Source organism: Leopardus geoffroyi, chromosome D3 (assembly GCF_018350155.1).
Source record: "Leopardus geoffroyi isolate Oge1 chromosome D3, O.geoffroyi_Oge1_pat1.0, whole genome shotgun sequence".
Lineage (NCBI taxonomy): Eukaryota > Metazoa > Chordata > Mammalia > Carnivora > Felidae > Leopardus > Leopardus geoffroyi.
This window is the reverse complement of record NC_059339.1, coordinates 81,028,405-81,054,832: the sequence shown is the minus strand read 5'-3', so window position 1 is coordinate 81,054,832 and position 26,428 is coordinate 81,028,405. Positions and strand designations below refer to the sequence as shown.

Sequence of the window (26,428 nt, the reverse complement as noted above, 5' to 3'; positions counted from 1 at the left end):
CATGATCTCACGGTTTGTGGGATTGAGCCCCGTGTCGGGCTCTGCACTGAGTGTGGGTTCCGCTTGGGACCCTCTCTCTCTGCCCCTTCCCCATGCACGTGAGCGCTCTCAGATCTCTCTCTCTCTCTCTCTCTCTCTCTCTCTCAAAATAAATAAATAGACATTAAAAAGAGAGAAAACAAATAAAATTAGATTTTGGGGCTGGGCCTTCAGTACAAACTGCAGGAGAAAAGCTCTGTGTCCTGTTCCCGAGTGCCTCTCATGTCATTGCACACTTTCATGCCGTGGAAATGCATCCCAGATCTCCCCTGGCTGAAGAGGGAGTTAACCCTAACCCTAACCCCACACCCACCCACCCCCCCATGATGAAAGGGAATGGGGGGAGGAAGCAAGCTTGGTGGGCAGGAAGAAAGGAAGACAAGGAATAAGGACAGTAATTATTCTTATTCCTTTTTATTCTACGTTGGCCCCCTCAAAAAGCACTCACATACAGGAATGTTTTCGTAAATGCTGGCTTCGGTCTATTTCAAAATAGGAAACTTGATGTCATGGAAGAAACAAGACACGCAGTTCCATAATATTTTATTGTCCATAGCATCCAAGAAATTAAATATTGAACCTTCGGAGCAAGAAGAAAGTTGAACATATTTACAACGAATGCCAGAGAAGAGATGAGCAAAGGAATATCATGAAACCTTCAGTAAATGCGCTCTCCTTGCCAGTGAATTAATCCGTGTATTTGCAGCATAGATTACTGGACAGGCCACCTTCCCAAATTACGTTCGTGGAAGTTACTGACTAGCCATCCACAGTAACTAAAGCCACAGTCTGGAAACGTGCATGTCACGGCAGTGAGAGCGCTGGGTTGCTTTAGTTCTGTTTCCCAAAGGTTTCCCAAAGGCATTAACTCCTTTCCCCTTCCCACTATCACATCGGACAAACGGAAAAGTTCCTTACTCTCTCATTGGCTCCCTTAAAAGTCCCCTCGGGTTTGAGGTCCCCGGTTGTCAGACACCCAAGACCTTGCCGACTCAGCCGTTCACTGCCAGTCACTCGTCTAACCACCAACCCAGTGACTGGGTGGGTGTCCTGCTTAAAGTGAAAGTGGGCTTTTAGTAAAATCCTGCCTCCCCCCCCCGCAAGGTGCTGTGCTTCAGCTGCTATAGGTCTGCAATCCCTCCTCCAACACTCCAAAATTTCCAAAAGTTCTGAAAACACAGTCTGTTCATAAGCTGCTGGCACACTCATTTGGTGGCAAAACCTGGTACTTACGGGCTGCTCAGAGTCCGTCTGTCCAGCTTGTGTGAATATGTATGGGTCGTGGCAGAAATATTAAGGTGTTGATTTATAGGGTGCTGTCCCAGACTCTATCAGTGGAGTTCCGAAACTTTAGCTTTCTACAATCCCAAAAAGTCAGAGTTTGAGGAAAACACCGGTACCACCGTTTAGCATGAGGAGCTGTGGACCGACAGTAGCCTGAGCGTGTGCCCAAGTTCCAGCGGGGCTAGGAAGGTTTTGTGGATCCCGTGTACCAGTTTCTTTAGTCTTTCGGGGAAGTAAGGATGTCATTCTGATCCCAGTGAAGGAAGGTAAAGCTCTAAAATCCTCCAGATCCCCCTTCCGGGGATTTTCTTTGTGAAAGACTGTATTCCTGCCAACAACCTGAGATAATTTGACACATAATGAATACATATATTTCCTCCAGAGTAACTCCTTTTCATTAAAAGCATTGTGTCTTATGGGGAGGAGCTGAAGGGAGAACAAAACAAAGAATTGGAAAAGAAGGGTCTATTGGTATGAGGGCTACACAGGTCAAGTACCAGCAGCTTCCAGATCCAGCAATATTAACAATTTATTGTATTTAGAAAGTGTTTCTTTGGATGCAGAGTTTACAGAAAAGTCAGGGGGGACTTAACCTGGGCTTTTGCCACCTAAGGGGAACAGAACTTGCCAAAGAAAATGATGTTTCGCGTTTTGTTGTGCCTGACGACGTAAATAAATGGGTGGTCGGCATTGAATTCATCCTTATGCTGCAGGATTCGTGACCCTGGCACCTCCATGGAATCCCCCCCATCTTCAGTTATTTCTAAGCACACCCTGTGAACAACATGGGACAGGGCCACTCCCTTGGTCTCTGACATTCCAGAGAAATCGGATGTATTCTCATTAAAGATATTTTTCAGCCCTAGATTTTCCAGACTAGCTTTGGGATCAACAATCTTTTCCACCTTAAATTTTGGAATGGAGAGTTTGACTTTGGCATTGGCCATGGTGCTGGGATTAGTCCACTGCAAGAGCGTCTCTGAGTTGAGTTGTTGTTCAACCTGAAGGACCAAAAGGAAAGGAAATTATTTTTTCATTCCCAGATGTGAAAGATCCTGCTTGATTGGCAACAGAAAGTGACATCATGAGTCCAGTGCTGAAGCAGGGCACTCAGACCACCGAAAATGGAATCAACCCTGCGGTCTGGGTGTGGGACTGGTTTCCCGTATCAAAGATGCACCCAGCCACCCAGCACTGCTCTCCTCCCCGCCATGCTCCGACCACAGTCCCCTTGCCCTGAAATGTCTCAGGCTATTTCTTTCAAGTTATAGAGTAGAAATGGATGTGTGGCCGATGATGTTGCATAAATGAGAGTAAAATAAACATAAAACTAGGAGGGCTTTTATACATACTATTGCTTGAATGCTTGTTTTAATTTCTCCTCTAGGAAATCCAGAATATTCGGGTACTTGGCCTGGCATCAAAAGTAACTCAAATCAAATGTAAAGTTACTCTTTGTAAACTGAGTTACTCTTTGTTAAGCTGTCTATGGTCATTCTCGAAGACCGGGGGTGATGAATGCATCCGTTTCAGTCGGTTATTTTAAAAATGAGAGCTATGCCATGACACATGAAATGGTGGAGTCACAAAATTCTTCACTGAGCAAATCTGAAATTGCTCCTTGCCCTCCCAACCCCTCACTGGCTGGAGAAGAAACACGAATACAACTGACAATGGTAGTCCCTTGACCGTATTATCATGGGACAATCCCGCACGGAAGGCACTCACATGAAACTCATAAAAATCAGTAACATGGCAAGGTCACAGACTGCTCACAAGTCTGTCTGTTTTGTGTTTAGTGGGGGAAGGTACCGTTGGAACCATTGGATTCTCTTGTTCATCTATGATAATCTGGTTTTCAATGACTACTGTTTTTATCTATGGCACATTATTAGAACCGAAAGATTGCCATAAGTAACTAGAATGTTTCAGCCAGAAGGTATATTCTCTTGCCCATTTATTATCTGAGAACGAAGAGAGGGAAGAATATTCATTCATAATTCAAAAAGACTAGTCAGAAGGGGGAAAAAAAGTTTTCTCCCCTCCTCCATTATATATGTGTTATGGGTCAAATCGTGCCCCCTCCCCACAAAAAACTAAATTTTTATATTGAAGTCTTAACCCACAGTGCCTTAGAATGTGACCTTACGGGGAAACAGAATCCTTGTAGGTGTCATTACTTAAGATGAAGTCATTAGGATGGGCCCTAACTTAATATGACCAGTGTCCTTATAAAAAGGAAAATTTTGGACACAGATACACGCGCATACAGGGAGGAAGCCACGTGAAGACAGAGGCAGAGATTGAAGTGACACATGTATAAGCCAAGGAACACCAAAGATTGGCGGCCAATCTCCAGAAGCTAAGGGGGGAGGCATAGAACAGAGTCTCCTTCACAACCCTCAGCAGGAACCGACACCTGAGCTCAGATTTCTAGCCTCTGGAACTATGAGAGAATAAATTCTTGTTTAAGCTACTCAGTTTGTGGTACTTATTATGGTGGCCCCTGGAGAAGAACACAAAGCGTGTTCTTGAATTTCTCTGAGGCTCAAAAGTTCGGTTTCTCCCATTCTGTACTTTAATCAGAAAAAATAAATGGTATGAGGGTCTTTCACGTAAGTAAGGTAAAGTGCAAAACAGCTGAATAACAACAGCGAGAGAAGGGGAGATAGGGCATGGAGTGGAGTGAAAAAGAAAACGCGCAGTGAATGTGAATAAAAGAATAATGAAGGCCAGGGACGCCTTGGTGGCTCAATCCATTAAGCGTCCGACTCTTGGTTTTGGCTCAGGTCACGATCTCACGGTTTGATCATGGGTTTCAGCCCCACATCAGGGCTTGGGATTCTCTGTCTCCCTCTCTCTCTGCCCCTCCCCTGCTCGAGCTCTAAATAAATAAATAAATAAGCAAACAAACATTAAGGAAAAAGAGTAACGAAGGCCAGTGATGGATAAAGCGTAATGACCATTAAAGCAGCAGGTAGGACGGACGTGGACTGAAACCACTCCCTGGAAAGCCAGGGCGTAACCGAGGCATGACTGGAAATGAAGCAGGTGACCTCTGGGGTCCTCAACGAGTCTGTCCTTCTCCCCGGCCAAGGGCCGAGGCCCCGGTGGAGGGGAGCTAGGGAGCTGGGAACACGGGGCCGAGGGGGGAGCAGGTGGCCCTGGGTGGCTGGATGGGGCTGCCAGAGCAGAGGGGGAGCAAAAGCATCCTTCACAAGGAGATGAACCTCTACTGTTATTTACACCTCGTGCCTCTAATAACCTCCATAAAGGATGAAGCATAATAAAATCTCCTCTGTGTGTACGCATTAAAAGAACTTTTCCGGACCCGTAGAAGGTACAACACAAAGTGAACCCTAAAGCAGGCTGCAGACTTTATGAATAATGTGTGGACAACTGGTTCATCGGTTGTAACAGATGTACCACACTAACGCAAGGTGCTAACAATAGGCACTCGAGGCTAGATTAAGAACACAGATTCCAACTTCCTGGGCTCCAATTCTGATTCTACGTGCCACCGATGAGTTAGGTGACCGCAGACTTGTCACCTCCCCTGCTGTGCCTCAGGTCCCTCAGTCAACAAGAGCACCGTGACAGCTTCTAATAAATAGATAGGCCTGTCCCAAGAAGTCGAGGAGAAGGCGTACATGGGGACGTCACAGCTCCTGGCTCGTCACGAGTGCCAAATACATGCTGGCTGTTTTCATATCAAAGACAAAGGCCCAGAAAGGGCCACGAAACCCTTGGAGACGACTGAGCAAGTGATGTGTAAGGCAGGGCAGCGTCAGAGCCACACACAGTGCCCTCCACACGGCTCCTTGTCACAGCAGGTGGCACCTTTGTGTTGAACACCCCCCTCCCTCCTCACCTTCTCCAGGCCCGTGGACTCATCCTCCACATCCTTGGGGAGCAGAATAAGCAGGCTGAGGTGTTTGTTTTGAAAGGGAAGCTCTATGATCTTACAATTAATACCATCAATGTTGCCCATACAGAACGTGGCGTCCATATTCATCATCTGCACCGGTTTGGTGTCTGTCTGTAAGAGGAGAAGAAATTCGGATCACTTGCTTTTCGATTCACACAAGCATAAATACACACACCCGCACGCACACGCACACACGCGCATTTGTTCTTGTTATGGTTTCAGACCATTGTGGTGTAATCATCCCTCCACTGGGATCCCAACTGTACTGGACCCAGACCATCACCGACTGTCCCCAGACGAGCAATGACTTCCTTTGAAAAGCCATCCACATGCCTTATCATTCCAATATATTTTGGGAACTATACGTAATACGGCACTTGCTTATACAAAACATTGAAAATAAGAAAGTAAGACTGAAAACAGAGGCAGACTTTGAGTCTTTATAGATGCTCATAATTGCCAGCTCTTTATTCCTGGTGGAGTGGAAATAAATTCGAGGGCAAACCACATAGCTACTTAGGCAGCGTTTGCTGATCGAATACGTATGAGGGAACACTCAGCACACAGCAAGACACAAATCACATTTGTTTGGTCCTCTGTTCTCCTTTGTTTTTAATCCCCCTCTCCCTGTATGGCCACCTACTCTGATCTGAGCTGTGAAGAAGTTGGGATTTGAGATAAGAACCTGGGGTTTCGGTCTCAAATGTGACATAAACAGATGGTGTGATCTTAAGGGAATCACTTCACTCCTCGGACCTCAGTTTCCTTGTCAGTAGCAGGAGGGAATTGGACATTTCAGAATGGTCGTTACCTCTGGGGAGGAACCTTGAGACAGGGAAGGAGGGGCTACCCAGGGGAAGTGCTGTTGTTGCTGTATTTTTTTTTTTTTTTCTTTAAAAGATCTGAAATAGAGGTGCCTGGGTGGCTCAGTCGGTTAAGCATCTGACTTCGACTTCGGCTCAGGTCACGATCTCGAGGTTTGTGAGTTCGAGCCCCACATGGGGCTCTGTGCTGACAGCTCGGAGCCTGGAGCCTGCTTTGGATTCTGTGCCTCCCTCTTTCTCTGTCCCACTCCTGCTCATGCTCTGGGTCTCCGTGTCTCTCAATAATAAATAAACGTTAAAAAAAAAATTTAAGATATAAAATAAATACAGCAAAATATAAAGACTGACAAGGCTGACTGTTGAGTACATTGGAGTTTGTTTTATTATTTTCTAGAATACTCTACATGTTTAAAATATTTCATAATTTCTTAAATGAGAATATTAAGTAACCAAATTATCTCTTAAGTCGCTTCTAGTTCCAATGCATTCCACACTCCTCCAAAAGGGTCTTGGTGCCCAGGCTTTTCTCTCTGGGCAGCATCCCAGGCCCTTCCTTCTCTCTGTCCCCACTGATATCTGACTGTGCCTCTGCTACTGACATGACTGATTTTCTGAAGGAAAATTAGTTCATACTAAAGAGTAACAGACTGACAGTAAATTACTATAGCTTATTATTTCGATCTCTACCTCCCTCAGGATATTTGCCTGTTAACTGGATCTCTTTTAGGGGAGATTTTAAGCTTCATATCAGGCCTGGGAGATAATATTTCAGTAAAACTTATATCTGGGATCTTCAAACAGTAAACTGAATTGCCCCCAACACCTCTCAGCAGAGCTAGACTGTACTAATTTTACTTTTTGTAATACCTCTATTTCAATACTTGTCACATGGTTAGAAATGTTTGTTTATGTGACTGTTTCCCACACACACACACCCCTCACCCTAACTAGACTACAGTCAAAGCAGAAACCATGTCTTATTATCTTGATATATCCCATCACGTAGTAGTTGCTCACTAAATATTTGGCCAATAAATAACTAAAGACTTCCATTCTAGGTACAACCAGAAATAGAATTAGGATAGAAAAGCACACTACTTTTGAAATTTACTGCTAATGCTTCCATTTATTTCTCTTAAAGACGCTCTAGATTTGTCTAAAACTCTCCATCAAGTTAGACGGCTAGTCATCTGAATTTGCATATAGCTGTGGCCACCAAATACAGTCGTCTATTTCATTTATCAGCACCGAAGATGGATACAATAATTCCGTTTTCTAGAATATAAATCGAGAGACATATCTTCCGAACACAGGACTAAATACAGACTCTTCCAAAAAACGTGTGTGTGTGTTCACCTTGTCTGAACAGGCACTATTTACACCTCTCATAATATAACTTCCTCAATTTAGTCTACCCTTAAAGAAGACACCATGGGACAGGAGAAAAGGTTTATTTAGTAAGACCTGTGAAAAAGTTCAGAGGCTGACAAAAGTAATGCAACGGAAACAAAGGAAAAGTCCGCATTCAAAAGGAGGGCGTATCCCCACACAGCCTGGAGCAGTGTTTTCCTGCTTGGTTAGAGGCCACGCTGAAAAATCAGTGACATTTCAAATTTTGGGTGACTCTCTTCTAGAGTCTGAGTCTCCAGGATCTGACACCTCCCAGCTTTATGATTTAATGACAGTAAAGGAGTCCCCCGCACTCCCCCTCCCTTCCGTCCATGAACACTTTCTTAAATATAAAAACTACACCTCTGGGTGCAGTGGGGGCGTGCTCACTATTATAAGAGGGGATTATGGTTCTTTGCCCACCCCTCCCCTCCCAACCATTGGTCTCAGGAAAGGCACACTACTTCCTATGCCTCAATTTTCCATAATTTTTCAGATCTGTACTTGGGAGTCTTTGACATGCGGCCTTACGTACCTTGTTGATTCTGAAAGGGCATTCTCTGGTTTCGGATTCAGGAAATTTCTTCATCCACTTTCCAACGAAGTAGGCAGCATTAACCACAAGGATTTGGGTCTGGTCACTGACACTGCTGTCAGACAAAATGTTCTCAAAGCGGCCTGCAAACAATTGTAGGAAACCACAGATTGCACAGGGTTATTCTTCAACACCACATCTGGGCTCCACACCGCATCCGCTCCCTGGGTATTTGTCACGGCTGGAGCCACCCACGCAAGGTTCGATCGATGGCCCGGAATGCCTCACAAGGGTTCCTTTCTCTCCTTTCATCCTGTTGCGAGAAGACTTACCGAAGAGATCTGGCAGCAGGGGTGGGGCGGGCAGAAAGCAGAGGGGAAGGGAGGGAGAAGAACAGGAAGAACAGGAAGAAGAAAAACACGAGCTACCCCTTTTGAATGCCTTGTGTGGGGCAGTGTGCTAGAGATTTCCTATGCACGATATCGTGTATTTCTCCCCATTTTACAGATGAGGACGCTGAGACTTGCTGTTAAGTCACTTGCCCGAGATGACACATGAGCAAGGAGGGATTCGGGATTCAAATGAGTCTTTTGGACTGCAAAGCCTGTGCTCTGGGATGAAAATGCACGAGTGTAATTTTAGCCTTTTCACGCGTATTCCCTCACAATGATCCTGTAAGGCCAGGATCGTCCGCCGCATTTTATACTTGAGGAACCTGGGACTCGGAAAGGCCAAGCAGCCTTCCTCGTGCCCGCAGCTGGAAAGCAGAGCCGCACAGAACCAAGCTGCGCTCTTGGCCAAACAGCTTGGCACCCTCCCCTCCCCCACCCAAAGATTACATTGCTGCAGACACCTGTTTGTGTCAAGGTCAGCACTGTAATTACCGCAGAGATCAAGCTCCCAACAGCCACAACAGTTCAGTGGTGATAATGCCTTGATAGAGCAAAGTCCTCACATTTGAATAGTACTGACATGTTTTGCAAGGGATTCTCACTGACCTAATCCCTCGGATTGTCACCTCTCCACTCAGGACCCGCTTCGTGGACCCGTGGCGGCGTGTGTGCAGGGCCCTGTACTGGCTTTATGCTCCCCTGTCACCACCTTAAAATGCGTAATACCTGTTTTAATAAGGAGCCCCGCATTTTCAGTCCCGCCAACATCACATGATGTGCTGAATCCGTAATCATGTCAAAGACGGAACTTAAAGACCAGAGAAGAAGGGGAGCCAGCAGGTGGTCATTTCAACTGAAACCTCGAATTTCTGATTCTAAACTCAGAGGACTTTTCACTAAGCTATCTTCTCCCATAAAAACCTTAAATTTGGGAAGGTCTTTTAAAGGCCCTTGGAGAGCAAAATACAATTATATGGCAATTCTAGAAGCAAAACAATTACACAGCGATTTAAACGGAGCTGCTTTTGCTTATAAATTTTTAAATTGTGCGCAGCCTGGTGTTACTTATACCTGTTTTTTCTTTACATATGAAGGCAATGAAAAGGTCATTTCAAGGACATATATATATATGTATGAATATGCATGTGTGTCCACGCATAGCTATGGCTACCATATATTATCTTCGCTATCTTGTATTATTCGTTAACCTATATTGTCTAACCTGATTCTCACAACAGCCGTGTAAAAATTAACCAAGTAACATATGCCCCATTTTACAGTTCAGTAAACTGAGGTTCTCTATCCAAGTAACTCAGTGCAAAGTGGCAGTGTCTGGATTTGAACCTGGGTCTTCCATGGCTCTGAGACCACGTTCTCTCCATGGCCTCACTCTGCAGTTACAGCGTGGAACCTGTCATTCCTGAGTCAGCGGCACGACAGGACCCCTCTGGCCATTCCTACAGGGCGACAGGACCCCTCTGGCCATTCCTACAGGAAGCGTGTCTCCCTTGCCGAGAAGCGTGACCTTCCCGGGACCGCAGGTGGGACCTGAAAGGTTCATCTGCACAGTCAGTCCTTCACATTTAAGTGCTGTGTCCCAACAAGTCCACTCTGTGCCACACAAACATGTCCCCGGGAAGGGACACATGGACACTGACCGGCACTCAGACTCATCCCAGCTCCAATTCCTATCTGGGGAGGAAGACTCACCATGGAGGTGGGGTGGGGCGGGGAGGGTCGGTGCAGGAGGAGAGAGAGCACTGAGCCAGGGGCAGGACCAGGCAGATACTGCGGAAGAGACCCTGAGGCTAGCAGAGGGCAGACCAGAACTGGGAGTGGTGGGTCTGAGGACAAGTTTCCTCCTCAGTTCGCTTTGTTTTGTTTTTTTCTGGACGTGTGTTTGATTGCCTAGGAGCTTTTGTCCTTTTTTCCTTCAAAAAATTTGCAGAATTTTTGAGCCGAAGGTGGCCGCAGGGATTAAGTTAAAGCCCAAGCCCTTCGTCTCCGCATCGAGAAACTGGCCAGTGAGTGGCCCAAAGCCACGCTCTGTTGGAGGCAGGGCTGGGGCTCCAGGAGGACCAGCCAGCAGCTCCCTGGGGAGCACAGCAAAGTGGACCAGAACTGAAGCACCAGGAATTCCTGCCAAGCCTTAGATGACAAGGGTGTCGACACGCCCAGGAGTCACGTGGTTGACATGTCTGGCATTTCAAGGGCAAGAATCTAGCCTGTCTACTGAAAGCATCCAAGGAAGCCTCCAGATGTTCAGTCCTCTGCTTAGCAGAAAGAGTCAAGAGAAGGCGGTGTCCAAGTAAGTAAAAGATACTTGCCGTCGGTGAGGTCCTTGATGGACTGGTTGATCTGACTTTTCGTCTCTTCCAATTTATCTTTGAAGTCAACGGTTTCCATTTCCTTCGCGTAGGGTCTCTTTGTAGAGCTGATGAACTCCTGAAAAACGTCCAGCTCATAAAATCACAAAATACCTGAACTCTGCAGTCAAACCATCGTGCCCTTCCATGATTCCAACTAAATTGGGGTTTGTAAAATGTCCAGGTGGGTGAATACCCTTTCAGCATCTGTAAATACTATAAATGGAGGCTTCATGTGGAAATCAATGAAATGCCCTTCGTATAAAGTGTTTCATTTCTTCAATTCTAAGACAATAGCTATTATTAAATGCCTCTCTCAGTGTAGTAGCAGCTTTGGAGGAAAGAAAGAAACATTATGCTACACAAGAGTTATAATATGAATTCCAACTTAGAAACATTAAAGGGTATATTATATAGATATAGATATAGATATAGATATAGATATAGATAGATATCTTAGAACAGAAGAAATGTACAGAAAAGAGAACTCTGTGAGCAGAAAACTCTTACTCACTGAAATTCATACCAACTCTAGAGATTTCTTGCTACTGAAAGTGGAGCTCAAGGACCAAGAGCCACAGCATCACCTGGGATCTTAATAGAAATGCAAATTCTTGGGGCGCCTGGGTGGCTCAGTTGATTAAACATCTGACTTTGGTTCAGGTCATGATCTCAAGGTTCCAGGGTTTGAACCTCGCATGGGACTCTGTGCTGACAGACCAGAGCCTGGAGGCTGCTTCCGATTCTGTGTCTCCCTCTCTCTCTGCCCCTCCCCCCACTCTGTCTCTCTCTCTCAAAAATAAATAAACGGTAAAAAAAAAAAAGAAAAGAAAAGAAATGCAGGCTCTCAGGCCCCACCCCAGACCTACTGAACCAGAATGTGCATTTTAACAAGATTCCCGGGGGACTCTTCTCACCTTTAAGTTTGAAACACGGCTCCCCGGCTCCGGCTCCGTAGTGAACGTGGCAGGGGTTCTATTGTTAAAAATGCCAAACCCCAAGACCCATCCCCATTGAGTGATCTGAGGCCAGGAATTAGCACTTTTCACAAACATCCAGGTAGTTCTGAGGCAGGCAGCCCCCCTCAGGCCGCGCGCTCCTTTGTTCTATTCTTGGTGCATTTGCAAGTGATGTACACCCAACAGAAGGATGGAAAAAATTTCTTTAAACTTCAAAAATTTCTTTAAACCGGCTTTGAAAAAAATCTCTTTCAACTCCAAGTTTGGTTGAAATAATTCAAAATGTTGAACGGAAGTTCAACCAAATGAAACATAGCTGATTAAACGTCCTAAGCACAGGGGGCCCCTTGAATTTCTTCAGAGCAGCGACAGCCTCAGCCACTTTGCATCTGTGAACTACAACCCAACCTTGGGACTGCGTGTTGCCGTTGACTGAGAGAACTGGGGCCACCCCAAAACATCAGAGCCTCACCAACATAAAGACACCTCCACTGTCCTCACTGCTGGCACAAAATGTATTCAGCATCTCCCTAAGGACCACCTGGGGAGCTTTCAAAAAACTTTCCATGCTCCGACCCCAGCTCACATCTCAGTATTTTTTTTTTTTTTTTAATTCTCTGGGTGATTGTCAGCAGAAAAGAATGCTGTGTATATATGTCTTCAAGCAATAAGAATAAAGTTACAACATGGGGCGCCTGGGTGGCTCAGTGGGTCAAGCATCGACTTCGGCTCAGCTCGTGATCTCATGGTTCGTGAGTTTGAGCCCCGCGTCGGGCTCTGGGCTGACAGCTCAGCTCAGAGCCTGGAGCCTGCTTCAGATTCTGTGTCTCCCTCTCTCTCTGCCCCTCCCTGACTCGTGCTCTGTCTCTCTCTCTCCCTCTCAAAAAAATGAATAAACATTAAAAAAATTTTTTTAAGAATGAAGTCACAACAATAATCTAGTGATGGATGTCCTCAAAAGATCTCAACCAGAAAGACAGCTACAGTAGCAAGTAGTAAAACTATGGTAAGCTATTTAACTGACCGTCTACCTTTTAGATTTGGAGAGCTTGCAGTTTCGAACAGGCAACCACAAACTGAATCAATTCTTTATTGTTAAAGTAGAGAAAGAACGTCTATGTGGTAGTCTAGAATGCTGGCTACGTGTTTCAAATACAGACTTGAAAAATATTGTGATATACTCTGGGATCAAATTTAAGGATACTACAGTATACTTTAGATGATTCCTTCAAGAAACAGCTAAAATTAAATACCTAGAGCTACCTTGTACAGATACCCACGCGACCAGCCGAGTAAAGCAAACAAAACCAATTTGTGACAGATGAAAACTATTAATTCATACAGTTGTTATTTTTCTCATTGATTTGGGAAACATCAAGAGAATACTGTATGCAGAAACAGATGAGGCGGAGAACTTTTGAGAACTCAAAATGTTCATCCAGGTCGTTTGCCCTGCTGTTTAAGGAGAACCCTAGCTGACCCAATGGTCACAGATATTAAAAAAGGAGAATTCCATACATTCCCTTACCCCTTCACCTCCCCCCTTAACTAAGCTCCCCACTACTTTCTCAGGGCTGTCCTGTCTGCCCCTCCTGGCGGTGTATCAATAAACTTCTATCTCCTTTGTTCTGCCTCGGGGCCCTCCCCACCCCCCCCACCCCCACTCCCACCCCCAACCCCCCCCCACCCTCCCGCCAGCCTCCATCAGATTGGGCCACACCACACTTGGCGCCCCCCATCTGATCAAGAGACCCCACACTCCCCACCAGGGCTGATTTATTTTAATAAGCTTCAAATCATCAATGAGCATCTTAGAAGTGGATTTCGCTGAAAACGAAGTGGTGGGTGTAACCGCGTGAAAATGCCACTCCTGGTAAAGAGTCGAATGGTGCGAATTGCTTTAACCCACTTACTGTAGAAGGATTCAGAGATTTGTCTACGTAGAGTCGTTTGATCAGTTTCAGGGAGTAAAAGGAACTAAGTTTGTTTACATCCGATGTCACTGTTTGAAATCCAAAGGGTACATCTTTGATGTTTCCAAAATGAAGGACCTGTGAAGAGAAAACAATCCATCATCCACCAAGCTTTGTCTCTTCCCACTGCAGTGGATACAAGGCCATGGTCAGCCGCCTCGGGGGAGCACTATCTTCCTGCTCAACTGTCCTCATAAAGCAAGGCTTCTCAACCTGAGTGTCATTGACATCTGGGGCTGGATAATTCTTGGGGGTGTGTGGGGGTGCAGTCCTGGGTACTGTAGGATGCTTAGCGGCAGACTAACTGCCAGTAGCACACCTTCCTCCATTTGTGACACCAAAAATGTCTGCGGGCCTTGCCAGATGTCCCTGGGATGAGAGGAAGAGGAACCGTCCCCAGCTGAGAAATACTGCCATAATGATACTCTTCCCTTTACTCAACTATTGGGGGGATTTTGCCCTTTGTTCAAAATGATGCCTCTGAGGCTCAGACCAAGGCCTTTCTAAACATGGGAAAGAGTGAAGCTGGGGTATAATTTCTATCCAATTTATTTATTACTTTTTTGATATGTACGTATTTATGTATTTATTTATTTATTTATTCATTTTTGAAAGAGAGAGAGAGAGAGAGCGCGCACGCGCGTGTGCGCACAAGTTGGGGAGGGGCAGAGAGAGAGGGGGAGAGAGGATCCCAAGCAGGGATTCAGCGCTGTCAGTGCAGAGTCCTACATGGGGTTCGAACCCGCAAACGGCAAGATGGTGACCTGAGCCGAAATCAGGGGTCAGACACTCAAGCAACTGAGCCACCCACGTGCCCCCTCCTATCTAGTTTAGACGCAAGCAAAGAGAGATTAACACCAAGAGAGACCATCACTAGGCAGATGTCAGATTCGGGGATAGAGGGTCTCTAGCAAGGTCTATGTGACCCCATCAGTTGCTCCAACAAGTCGCTCTAACCGTGAGCTGCTGCATCACTGGTGGTAGAGTCAGCACAAGTGGTGGCTGCCCTGGGTGGGCTACAGTCAGACACCCTTGCCTTGGAATCCCAGCCTGTACCCGCCAGAAACGTAATCTTGCCCAGCCCTTCAGAGCTGCCCTTTCCCCTCTGTAAAATGGACTGAGAATACCTACTTTTCAGCGTTGCTATGATCATTGCAGACATTATATGGAAACCGTCTAAAACATCATATCGAAACCTTAACGATGAGGGGCGCCTGGGTGGCTCAGTCGGTTAACCTTCTGACTTCGGCTCAGGTCAGGATCCATGGTTCGTGAGTTCGAGCCCCACGTCCAGCTCTGTGGTGACAGCTCGGAACCTGGAGCCTGCTGTGGATTCACTGTCTCCCTGTCTCTCTGTCCCTCCCCGCTTATACTCTGTCTCTCAAAATAAATAAACATTTAAAAATAATTTAAAAGGGGCGCCTGGGTGGCTCAGTCGGTTGAGCGCCCGACTTCGGCTCAGGTCATGATCTCATAGTTTGTGAGTTCGAGCCCCGCATCGGGCTCTGTGCTGGCAGCTCAGAGCCTGGAGCCTGCTTGGGATTCTGCGTCTCTCTCTCTCTCTCTGCCCCTTCCCCACTCATGCTCTGTCTCTCTCTGTCTCTCAAAAATGAATAAACATTAAAAAAATTTTTTTTAATAAATAAATAAATAAAAATAATTTTAAAAGAAAAGAAAAGAAACCTTAATGATGAAATTAGGAAGTGGGGTTCATGAGCAAACGGCTAAGAATTCTTGAGACATTTTTGGTGCAAAAAGGTAATTTTAATATAGCACAGGGACAGGACCTGTGGGCAGAAAGAGCTGCACTGCGGTTGTGAAGGACTGATTGTATACTTTTAAGTTTGTGGTGGGAAGGAGAATAGAGATAAAGTAAGTTTCTAAGGATTTTGAAGCAAGGCTTTCAGGACCTTGTGGGGCTTAGGTGCCATTAAGATAAAGTTACTTTTAGTTTTTAATGACATATAAACATTGAGGCAGCCATGAGTCCCTGAGGAAGGTCACACTCTGGAGGTTTCAGGTGTCAGTGGGCTGCAAGCTGTAAGGAAATTTAATTTCAGCTACGTGTCTCTTGCCTTTGTTTCCCTAGTCAGTTAGTAGTTATTCTTACAGTTATATTCTAAGCTACTTAAAACCACGATGCTATCTTCTGGAAGAAGTCCCCTTCTCTTTTGTTCCTAACTTTTCCTTCATTCCAACCGATAGCCCAGCAGCTCTTGTGTTTCATGGTGCCCCAAAACGATGTCTGCATAAGGTGATTCTCTCCTGACTCTTAAGTCATAATAACTGCCCTGACACCACACCCTAGGTAATGTCACTAAATGGGCACATTGTGCCTGTGACTCACAAAGCCTCAGTACTGCAGGGTTAGATGTCTGATCCAAGGCAGTACGTAGCTCTCCTGCCTAATGACAGGTAAAAAGACCAAAAAATTAAAGAACCCACGTCACCATTACTGGGGGAACCATTGTAGGTACTGAAAAGAGCCTTATTATTATTACTGAGAACAGACCCACCACCAGGAAGGTCTCTTTACCATCCCTTCTCTAGTGGGAGACGAGGAAGGTAAAAGGGGGTAGGAATGGAGGGGTGGGGGGTGAGGAACCAAGGACGGAGAAGAGAGAGACAGCTTTTCTCCACAACTGAAGTTTCTTTTCCAAGCCTCACTCAATTTCAAGTGTAAATTGTTCATCCTGACCAAAATAATACTTTGTGGGTCTTACTTTGTAAGGATTTATGGATATAAAAAGAGGTCCCTATTTTTGAAATGCTTGTGAGTTGATGGAAAAGAAGATTCTACTGAACATAAAACAATCAACCTAAGAAGATAACGGAATGGAATTAGGAGCACATCCACCTATGATCCAAAAGGGGACAAAACTTCCAGGCACAAAAGAAATAATTCATGGGAATGTAATGTACAGCATGAGGACTGTAGTTAATAACACTGTATTATATACTTGAAAGTTGTTGAGGGAGTAGATCTCGAAAGTTCTCCTACAAGAAAAAAAAAGAATTTGTAACAATGTAGAGTGAGAGATGTCAACTAGACTTATCGTGGCGATCATTTCCAATATGTGCAGATATCAAATCATTATATGGTACATCTAGAACAAATATGTTGTATGTCAATTATATCACAGTTGAGAAGAATGATAACCTAAAATAAAGGTAAGTGAGCAAATATGAAACGTAGCAAGATAGAGAAGATCACTCCATTTGGAGGTCTGAGAATTTTACAAAGCTAGATGGTCAGCCATAGCCAAAAAGAAACTCAAACAACACACAAAAAGTAAAATACACGCACATATACATATAACTATATGCATATGTGGGGGAGGGTCGACATCAGTTCATTGCATTCTTCTTAAATAGGATACTCAAGCCCCAGGGAGTATTCTGGAACGTAAGTAAGCACAACGCATCTGCTTCTTTATCCTTGTTACTTGAAGGCAGAAAAAATTTTAAGTTATTTCTATACCAACATAAGCACAGATCGATTTATCTAATACGGACATATTATAGGGTAGAATATATCACAGAGTAGAATGAAGTTGAGCCTGCATCTTAAAATAAAGCATGATGCCATAAATAAACACGCACTGGACGGGGTATCTGCAGGGGCACATTTAACAAACACCATCTTGATTGATTTTCACAAAGTATCAGAGAGACTCGCCAAAGGCTACTCGTTAGTGTAAATATTGTGATTGCCTAGCAAGCAGGTCCCCAGGTTGTCCATCACAACATGGTACTTGTAAATGTGGGTCGCAGGACAGATTAACGACACACTTAAAGATAGATTAAGACGATGCGAGAAATGGCATACTTCTCAATCCTGAGGAATTTTCTCCAAGAGCCCCCATTCATTTTCCCGAGGCACCGCCTCTGTGTTCTGGTAAGTCTGTTCCCACCGAAAGCAGAAACAAGGTATGGAGCTTACCCGTCCAATTTCATTTGCTGTGTCACCTTTGGTGCCTACTTGAGCAAGTGACAGAGAGGTGGAGAGACAGATCGGAGAGAAGAGGACATTGCCCGCTGGCTCCTTTTCACACAGTTGTTTGAACAGGTCAACTGCAAAAGCCGAATTTGCCAGTTGTAGAGCGTCCATTGTGGGCCTGCAGCAAAGGACAAGGATGAGGTTATTTCTAAAGCGTCTCTGAGGTGTTCTCAACGGCATTCTGCCAATGCAAGGGGATTCTATTCAAAGTAACAGTCTTGGGTAGAAGAGAGGAAGGAACTTTCAGTAAATGCAATCTGAAAAGCCAATGGTGAAGAAACTTCTGGGAAAATGTCCTAAGGTCTGAACAGTCCAGCATATGGGATCCTCTGCGTGTCCAGCTCTGCCCATAATCTCCAGATTCAGGCCTACTCGGCCACAAAGGCCATCCTCAGGAGCCTGCACACCTCTTCCTCAGCAGGTGGACAGAACGGTTGATGGCACTGATCAAAATCAGTCGGTCTTAAGGGCGCCCATGTGGTTCAGTCGGTTGAGCCTCCAACTTTGGCTCAGGTCACGATCTCACAGTTTGTGAGTTCGAGCCCCGCGTTGGGATCTCCGCGGCCAGCACCGAGCCTACTTTAGGTCCTCTGTCCCCCTCTCTCTCCTCCCCTCATCCACTGGCTCTCTCTCTCCCTCTCTCAAAAATAAATCAAAAAATCAGAGCAGTTTTGTATGGTTCAATTTAATATTTAGTAAGTGTTATGGGTTGAATAGTGTCTCCCTAAAGGATATGTTGAGGTCGTGAGGGTGGCCCTAATCCAATATGGCCAAGGTCCTTGTAAAAACAGGAGAAAAGACACTGAGACAGACGTGCACAAAGGGAAGATGGTGTGAACGCACCCATGGGGAAGGCCACATGACAACAGAGGTAGAGAGTGAACTGGCGCTTCTACAAGCCAAGGAACACCAAAGATCACTGGCAACACCAGAGCCTAAGAGAAAAACATGGAACAGACTCTCCCTTATGGCTTGCAGAGAGAGCAGGACCCTGCAGGTACCTTGATTTCAGGCCCCTCCAGACGGTGGGAGAATAAATTTCTATTGGTTTAAGCCACGCAATTGGTGGTACTTTGTCATAACAACTCAAGGAGACTCATACAGTCAGTCATACCTTAGTAGGCCACCTAGAACACAGCAATAGTTAATAAATACAGCTGTTAATGTTTTTGTTGTTAGTACACACCTACAGTGTAGAAGACACTACACAAAGTATTAGAAGGATCAACTGAGTCCCTCCTCTTCTGAGCCTGCCATCTCTGGGGGCAGATACGTAGACAAGTAAGGGGAATGTGCGGCTGCCCGTGCCGTGCGAGCGGTGTGACAAATCATATAGGAGTTAATGAAAAGAGAGAGAAGGTGGATTCAGCTAAAAATACGGGGCCCGGGGAATTGGAGACAACAGCAAGCGGGCACCTAGTCCTGTCTGAGGACTCTTATTCTCATGTAGGTTCTCTAAGTCCCTGAGACCCTTTTGGTGGGTCCGTGAGGTCAAAACCACTTTCAGGGGCACCTGGCTGGCTCCGTCGGTGGGAAATGCAACTCTTGATCTCGGAGTCGAGGTCAAGCCCCTCGAGGGGCATGGAGATTTTTTTAACGTCATAAAAGTTTTTAGACAGGGGCGCCTGGGTGGCGCAGTCGGTTGGGCGTCCGACTTCAGCCAGGTCACGATCTCGCGGTCCGTGAGTTCGAGCCCCGCGTCGGGCTCTGGGCTGATGGCTCAGAGCCTGGAGCCTGTTTCCGATTCTGTGTCTCCCTCTCTCTCTGCCCCTCCCCCGTTCATGCTCTGTCTCTCTCTGTCCCAAAAATAAATAAACGTTGGAAAAAAAAAAAATTAAAAAAAAAAAAAGTTTTTAGACATTGTTTATCTTTCCATTGTCAATCTGTCACAAATATGCAGCAGAGTTCCCAGAGTCTGCGTGATGTGTCTTCTATTAAACCAAATATTAAAGAGATTCGAGGAAATGAAGAGACAGTGCTACTTTTCTTTCTGCACCTCTTTTCCTTTAGAAAACAGTGGTTTTTCATAGAAATACGTTATTCGTGTTAATATGTAAGGGTCACGTGATTGGTATCTTCAATAAATGAGTAAATATTTTAAAATTTCTCCAGTTTTAATTTCTGATTTGGTCAATACCAATAGATATAATTGACATCAAAAAAAAAAAAAAAAAGAAAGAAAGGAAAAGAAAAGAAAAACAACTCTTTGGGATCCTTGGTAATTTTTAAGAGTTCAAAGGCATCTTGGAATTGAAAATTTTGAGAACTGTTATTCTAAGAAAAGGTCGACCTTTCTGTTCAATCCAGTCATTACTGACCAAGCCTGAAGGCACCTAACTGAAGGAGTCAGGGCATAACACTCTCTTGAACAGAACTGGGCTGCATAGACTCTTCAGCCCCTGCCTGAGCCCAGGATAGGAATCCGCCTTTTATGGGACGTGTGGCTTGTGTGCAAGATGGATTCGAGTAGGTTATAATGTATCTCAGAGTCTATAAAAGCAAATCCATTACCAAAAAGAATGTTTTGTTGACCCATTCATACTCGCTGGTCATCTCCAATGACTTCTTCCTCCTTTGTTTTATGCCCCCAATAAGAACAGCTAAGTGAGCTTAGGTCATTGTTCTGAAAACCTACCACAAGGTAACCTTAAATCTCACATTTCTTTGGGGCCCGAGACCTTCTCCTCTCTCTGGGGCGGGATCTGCTTGGGATGACTGTGTACTCCCAGGCAAAGCCACCCAACATCAAGGGTACAGAAGGCCATGAGACAGAAACGGAAGCACACAGGGTGTTTTGACCAGTACGTCCACCACGAAGAAATTAAAAGAAACTTCACAAAAGGTTTGGGGGATCCCTGTAACAGACTTTCAGGACTTGAAGTCTGGCTTTCTCCAACAGCAAATTTAACACGGATGGGGCTGAGTTCATCAACAACTAAAATTCAACATGAGTCATTTCTCCACCAAATAAAGAGGCCTAAATGAGCTATTTCTTCACCAAAGAGAGAGGCCTAAAACCCAAGCCACTGCCAACTTCTCGAAGCTTTTACAACTTGAGGCCTGATCACATCAATCATAAGATGAAAACATACCAACTCTGCTTGAACAAACGTCAGTAGTCCTTCCCAGCATGTACTTCCTACCCTTCAAGAAGAGAAATTAGAGTAACTTTGCATAATCGATACAAACTTTACTTTTAAAGTTTGATTTCCTCTGTGTATTCAAGGCCTCGGAGTAATCTGCTCAGGGAATTTTGACTGCAAACACCTAGACGCGGATCAAAGGGTAAGGAAATGCTCATTTTACCACATTGTTCAAGCGAAGCACTCTTCATTCATCCTTTAACGCATCTGAGGGTAAATTTAGTCTAAATGGTTCCATGCGATACAAGATAATGGTGGTTTTTAGGACAGCTGATTACACAATCCAGTTAACGCTGTGTCGCAATTCAAGGCTTGGATTTCCAGTCCCTGATGGAAAATGTAAATCAGTACACGTCTATCGGCTGATGCTTTCCCGACAGGGGCAGACCCTCCCTTTCAAGAGTCTGTTCCTTTGCATGAAAGTCCTCAGGGTAGGCGTCCAAACAGGTGTGCCTTCTTATCTGTGTGCTGACTGGCTCCTTTCTCAGAAAATTGTCCCACGAGTCAGGGAAGGTCATACGGCCTTAATATCTGAGGTCCTAGAGATAACAATATTGTTGGATGCCTGACGAAGGAAGCAGAAAATGGGTGCACACAGAAATCTGTGTAGAGGCAAGCAATCACCAACCAAGTAATCCACCAGATATCGCATGGCAGACCTCATCACCTGCTTGGTGATTAATACCAGCAGACCTAAAAACACTTAAAGCCGGTCTGGTCTGAGGTGGTTCCAAGGGATGACTTTGGCCATAGCCCATCGCCACCTCAAGGTGCTGCAAGACAAAGCATGCAAACAAATCCCAGCAACGTAGCAATACAAGCCCAGGAAAATGCATCCGGTCCTACACAGGCCATTTTGTGCAGCTAGTGCTATACAAATTATGGGTCCAAGGGTAGAGGTTAGCAAGTCCTCCATCATAATTGTACATGCCTAATGACCTGTGTTCAGAGTGCGAAAAATCACTGCAAGTTTTTTTTTATTTGTTTTACTTTTCACTTGGTCACAGAGAGAACTTCTGTCCTTTTCATGAAAACCCTCTGACAATTATAACGAAAAGAGAGAATTTCCATTACAGCTCCAACGTAGGAAACGCTACATGTTTTAGTCACTTAAATGTTTCAAAGGCACTGTTATTTCAACCAGGGAAAAGTGAGATGGAAACGTAAGTCACAAGTACAGACGCAACAAACAAAAACTTGTAAGAACGTATTGCGAAGTCGCCTGCCGTTTGCGTTATGTCCTAAAATCGTAAACCTTGGAAGTGCAGACAGATCTTGGAATGGATCTAGTCTGGCTCCTCCTGTTCATGTCCCAGTGAGGAAAGTGAAGTGGGCAGAGATGAAGTGATTGTCCCAGGCCACCCACACAGGGAGGTGAAAGTGGCAAAACCAGACTTTCATTTCCACCAGCTGCCAGCCGGGTACTCCCGACCACACCTCATCATAATCGTGTCTTGGCTGGTATGTGTTCTCTCGCCTGTCTTCGGAGCTCCAAAAATTCTACACATCCTGAATTACCCCTTTAGAGATACCAAGAGACTTTGCCTATTTTGTTAAATCAACACAAAACTTTGTTTCCCATTTTTGAAGGAGTTCTTGTTCTCTCTCTGCTATTTACATCGCAAGCTATTAATTTGATATTGCTCTCATTTAATAAGTATGGCCTGAGCACCTAATTTGTGTCAGGCACTGAGCTAGACATTAAGGAACCACAGGGGAACACACACTTGGTTCCTGCCTCTGAGGAGCTGTCGTGTGGCCTCACACGTGTGATAGTGCGATTAGTGTTTGGATGGGGGCACAAGTTACTTGTGGGGGGCACAAGTACTTCGGGAGAGGCAGTTCACTCATAGGAAAATCTCAGTGAGGGGCACCTGGATGGCTCCGTCGGTTAAGCGTCCGACTTCAGCCAGGTCATGATCTCGCGGTCCGCGAGTTCAAGCCCCGCGTTGGTCTCTGTGCTGACAGCTCAGAGCCTGGAGCCTGCTTCAGATTCTGTGTCTCCCTCTCTCTGACCCTCCCTTGTTCATGCTCTGTCTCCCTCTGTCTCAAAAATAAATAAACGTTAAAAAAAAAATTTTTTTAAAAAAGAAACATCTCAGTGAGGTCCCCTCAGAATCCGTTCCATCCAAGTAAGTCCCACCAAAGACGGGTCCTAAAGGATAAGTAAGGAGATAGTCATGCAAAAGTGTGTGCCGGAGAGAACAGACCCAATTCAGAGAGTGCAGGTGACTCCCAAATGAGAGCAGGCACATGTACTAGGATGTAAGCTGGGTCACTGAGCTCAGTTCTCTAGACCTAGAGCTGGTCACTGGCCCCTGCATAAAGATTCCTAAAGGTTCTTTTTTTTAAATTTTTGTTAATGTTTATTCATTTTTGAGAGAGACAGAGAGACAGAGCATGAGTGGGGGAGGGGCAAAGACGATGGAGACAGAATCTGAAGCAGGCTCTGGGGATCTGAGCTGTCGGCACAGAGACCAACATGGGGTTTGAACCCACAACCCGTGAGATCACAACCTGAGCCCAAGTCAGACACTTAATAGCCGATCGAGCCACCCAGGCACCCCAAGATTCCTAAAGTTTTTAATGCATCTAAGCCAATGGTCCTCAAACTTTTCATCTGTAGACCATCTGGCTGAGATAAAGACCTTATGGACAGGTCTACCATACGTCCCGTTTTGCCTGGGACAGTCCTGGTTTATCTGTGTTGTCCTAACATTAGCAAGAGTGCCCCTTTCCCTCTCAAACATGCTGTATTTGAACCAGATAAGTTCACGCTACCAAAAGATCCATTCTTCTATGCACAAATGTGCACACACACACACACACACACAGCTATGTACATAAGCTTTTTCATTCCTTACCAACTAACTTTTCACTGTGTCAGGTTATTGTGGAAATCATTTAGCATAGCCTGCCTCAGTTTACAGATGAAGAAAAATGTGGTGAATAAAAAACCTCTAAGTATTCGGTATAGCCAGTCCCTAGGCAATGTGTCGAGAAACCTTGCCTCTAATAATAATAACTACAGTGGAGAATGCCGAAAACCCCAGTCTCTGCTGTCTGCACTCCCGAGAAGAAAAAGTCAGAGCCGGATTAAGAAAATAGGAGTTCTTGCAGCTTCTGCAGCGTGAAAGAGTTATCATGAGGATTAAACAAAGTCATGAAATGAGTAGATGCGTGTGAAAAGTGCTTCGTTAGCAGGAAAGGATAACGCAGCTATTAGTAATAAGGCCAATGGCTTGATTGCCGGTGGCAGGGGTGCTGCTGTGCTCAGATACTCTGTTTGGAAGCCTGATCTTGACCCCTGAGCCCTCCCACTGCTGCTTAACACTAGAGTCAGGCTTGCCACACCAGAATGACCAAAATTGCTCTGACTGCATACTTTCAAAGTCAAGCAGAGGGATCGAAGGGACAGAATTGAACGCATTAGGAAGCGAAGAAATAAACCGGCTGAGTCATCTGGAGAATGCCTTTCTTCAGGCCGGCTGCCATCTCTCCACCCGTCAAGGAACCCATCCAACTTGCACAGACTGGTGAGGACTGAGATTTGGGACACATCTGATTCTATTCGAAACCTCTTTGGTGACGTTGGGGTGAAAAAGTCAAGGGTACCTGTGGAGTCGTGGAAAAGTCTACAAGCTATGAGTTTGAAGGCCTGCAATCTCCTTCATCTCCCCACTTAGAAGTCGTGTGACTGCGGACAGTGCTTTGCCTCTGTGAACCTCCACTCCTCATCCACAAGCAAAGGGCCGAGCTGTAGTCTGGCTAAACCCCTCAGCTCCGCAAATCTGTGTGTAATCTGATTACGAGCCAACTGAACAGCCTGGCTTGTTAAGTTGATCTTTAGTATGATACACTTAAATAAACCACAAAAACCATAGTGTCTATCAGGAAGAAACCATGAACCAGCCCATTTGAAAGAACACACACTGGAGGGGCCCCTGGGTGGCTCAGTCAGTGAAACGCCCGACTCTTGATTTCGGCTCAGGTCATGATCTCATGGTCGTGGGTTTGAGCCCCGTGTCAGGCTCCATGGAGCCTACTTAGGATTCTCTCTGTCCCTCCCTCTCTCTGCCCCTCCCCTGCTCTCACACGCACATGCTCTCTCTCTCTCTCCCTCTCAAAAATAAAGAAACATTAAAAAAAAAAAAGAACATATATTTGAAATATGTAAATTGTTTCAACTGTCCTGAAACCCATAAACAGGGAGGGAGAATAGTCTCCGCCCGGAAGAATGCGGTTGCTAGTAAAGTGAACGGTGACTGGTTGCTTTAAATTGCCAAAAAGAAGAGTGGTTCCAAAACTGAACTCTCACCCAACCAGGAAGGTGGGCCAGACTCTCAAACGCCTTCGCAGTCTCTCCGGTTTTCAGCACCTGGCCCTTCCTGAAATTAGCGTCACAAAATCCATTCTGAATTCCCAGGCACGGCTGAAGATGTCCTCAGGAATACTTTCTCCTCCGGGAATCACTGTGGTGCTGCCCGCCCCCCACCACCCCCCGAACCCCCTAGCCAGGTTACGCCTTCACAGTTGGATGTGATTTGGCTCCCTACCTGGCATTCCTGGTTCCCAAAGGACCCAGAGCTCAAAGTGCCGCCCATGTGGCAACACTACAGCCCACAGCCTATCCTTGACAGTAACCATCATGGCGACCGACTCCACCATCTTGAAACGGCTCAAATAATTATTGTGTTTCAAGAATCTCCCTGAAAAATCGCCCTGCTACCGCGCTTTGCTCACCTGGAGTCACAGTTGTCCTGGAAAGCGCACAGCAAGGGAAAAGGAACACGAGAGCCTCCCAAGGACCTTGATGGAGGAGCAACCCTCTGTGGGGCGGAGGCAGGGCTGGCTCCCCTGAGCAGGCACCACTCCCTCTGTGACCACTCCCAGCCTGCGCTCCCGGCTCTTACTCATGCCTCTTGGCAGCAGGTCCATGACTGGAAAAAAAAAAGATTCAGGTTGAAGTTGCTGTTGTCTGCACAGCCTCCAAAGGCCTCCGACATGCTCGGGCAGGAAGGGCTTCGGTGGATCCTGCCTTGGGCTAAATATGTACATACATTCATCAGGGCAACCCTGATAGGCCACGTGGGACCGGAAGGTGAAATATGATATGAAATAGCAGGAATATGTGACGGTCGTAATGATTCAGACTTGTCAAATAGGGTGGTGCCCGAAAAGCTCCCTAACCCCCACCTTTCCACGTAAACTGGGGCAGCTCTTTCTGCTAGGTGCGAAAGAGGTACTCCCTATTAAACAGGATGGCGATCACAAAGGAAGAGGGCCTAGAAATTAAATGAAGTATGCTCAGCAAAATACGTAATCCCAAACTGATAGGAGAAAGTGCTTGATGAAGTTCCCAATGATTAAGATACACAGCTTTGCTCTCTGTGGAGCCTGCTCTTTGCAGGTTCCAGAGTTCCTGCCATCCTGTGGCTCCTTCATTCAGTGGGACCTACACGCTTCCTACCAAATCTGTTCTCAGGAAAGTCCCTGAAACTAAGCCATTCATTTTTCTGCTCTGCTCCCATTACCATCTATATATTATACAGTCTTTTCTATCTGACCACAAGATGGTAACGATAAAGACGAAGAA

At 45.6% G+C, this 26,428-nt stretch overlaps 1 protein-coding gene across 1 annotated transcript; it reads right to left on the bottom strand.

Moving 5' to 3' along the window:
* Positions 1 to 1,834: 1,834 nt before the first annotated feature.
* On the bottom strand, positions 1,835 to 25,714 carry SERPINB5 (serpin family B member 5). The gene is made up of 7 exons (XM_045457560.1): positions 25,576 to 25,714; positions 17,633 to 17,807; positions 13,630 to 13,767; positions 10,719 to 10,836; positions 8,000 to 8,142; positions 5,195 to 5,362; positions 1,835 to 2,324 (listed from the first exon to the last, which is right to left on the bottom strand). Exons 2-7 carry the CDS (start codon positions 17,798 to 17,800, stop codon positions 1,932 to 1,934), a joined length of 1,128 nt encoding a protein of 375 aa, XP_045313516.1. The 5' UTR covers positions 17,801 to 17,807; positions 25,576 to 25,714; the 3' UTR covers positions 1,835 to 1,931.
* Positions 25,715 to 26,428: the final 714 nt, after the last annotated feature.